Genomic DNA, 789 nt, shown 5'->3' with positions numbered 1-789 from the left:
GGGCAGAGGGACTCGAGGGCACGCGGGGGTGACGTGCAGCGGGGCCGGGAGGATGAGGGCAGCGGGGTCTGGGAGGGGTCTGGGGGCTGCTGCTGGGCACAGACGCACCGCGCAGACACACCGCGCAAGCCCAAGTGCTGGATTTCCTCTCGCCAAAAGGCAGTTTAATGTGGATGCCATTCACGTGTTCCCTGAGGGGAAAGGCAAAGGGACCCCCCCGTGCGACCTAGAGAGAGGTGATGCCAGCCCCAGTGCCGAGCATGGACTAGTCCTTCTCTTCGCCATGAGTAATGACGTGGACAAGGTTTTTGTAATCCAGGTTGCCAGACATGTCTGGAGGGAAGGCTGCAAACATCTGATCGACCTGCCGGGAAAGAGCCAGGGTGAAAAGGCGGCACAGAATGGGTTTGTGGCTGGGGCTGGGAGGAGGGCTGGGGATCTGTCGGGATGGAGGGCACGGGAGGCTGGCAGAGGGTGGGAAGGAGCTCATACCTCTTCCTGGGAAAACCTCTCACCCTGCGTCATCAGCATTTCTTTGATGCTGCAAATAAGAGAGCGCAGTGAGCACCAGGGAGGGCTCGGTGGGGATGCCCGCTCTCCCCGCCAGGCACCCCTGCACTCACTAGGCAGATTTCAAGCCTTTCCCCTCTGGATCAAACACCTTGAACGCATTCAGGATCGTCTCCTCCGGGTCGGCACCTGTGGATGACATGGCCACGGCCGTTGGAGGTGGAGGAGGAAGCCAGCTGCAGCCTCCCGCTTCCCCCAGCCTTTGGGGGGCAGGGGGGG

The 789-nt window shown here is 62.0% G+C and overlaps 1 protein-coding gene across 1 annotated transcript in view; it reads right to left on the bottom strand.

Annotated features, from left to right (window-relative positions):
- Nucleotides 1–196: 196 nt before the first annotated feature.
- LOC104626221 (myosin regulatory light chain 2A, cardiac muscle isoform) overlaps nucleotides 197–789 on the bottom strand; it is a 4714-nt gene continuing 4121 nt past the window's right edge. The window contains exons 5-7 of the mRNA XM_010294085.1: nucleotides 624–699; nucleotides 493–541; nucleotides 197–364 (exon numbers count right to left, since the gene is read on the bottom strand). Coding sequence (XP_010292387.1) covers nucleotides 266–364; nucleotides 493–541; nucleotides 624–699 — 224 coding nt within the window. The 3' untranslated portion in view covers nucleotides 197–265. The remainder of the gene's footprint in view (nucleotides 365–492; nucleotides 542–623; nucleotides 700–789) is intronic.

The sequence above is a fragment of the Phaethon lepturus genome, unplaced genomic scaffold (assembly GCF_000687285.1).
Source record: "Phaethon lepturus isolate BGI_N335 unplaced genomic scaffold, ASM68728v1 scaffold29899, whole genome shotgun sequence".
Classification (NCBI taxonomy): domain Eukaryota; kingdom Metazoa; phylum Chordata; class Aves; order Phaethontiformes; family Phaethontidae; genus Phaethon; species Phaethon lepturus.
The sequence above is the reverse complement of the archived record's forward strand: the minus strand, read 5'-3'. Positions and strand labels throughout refer to the sequence as shown.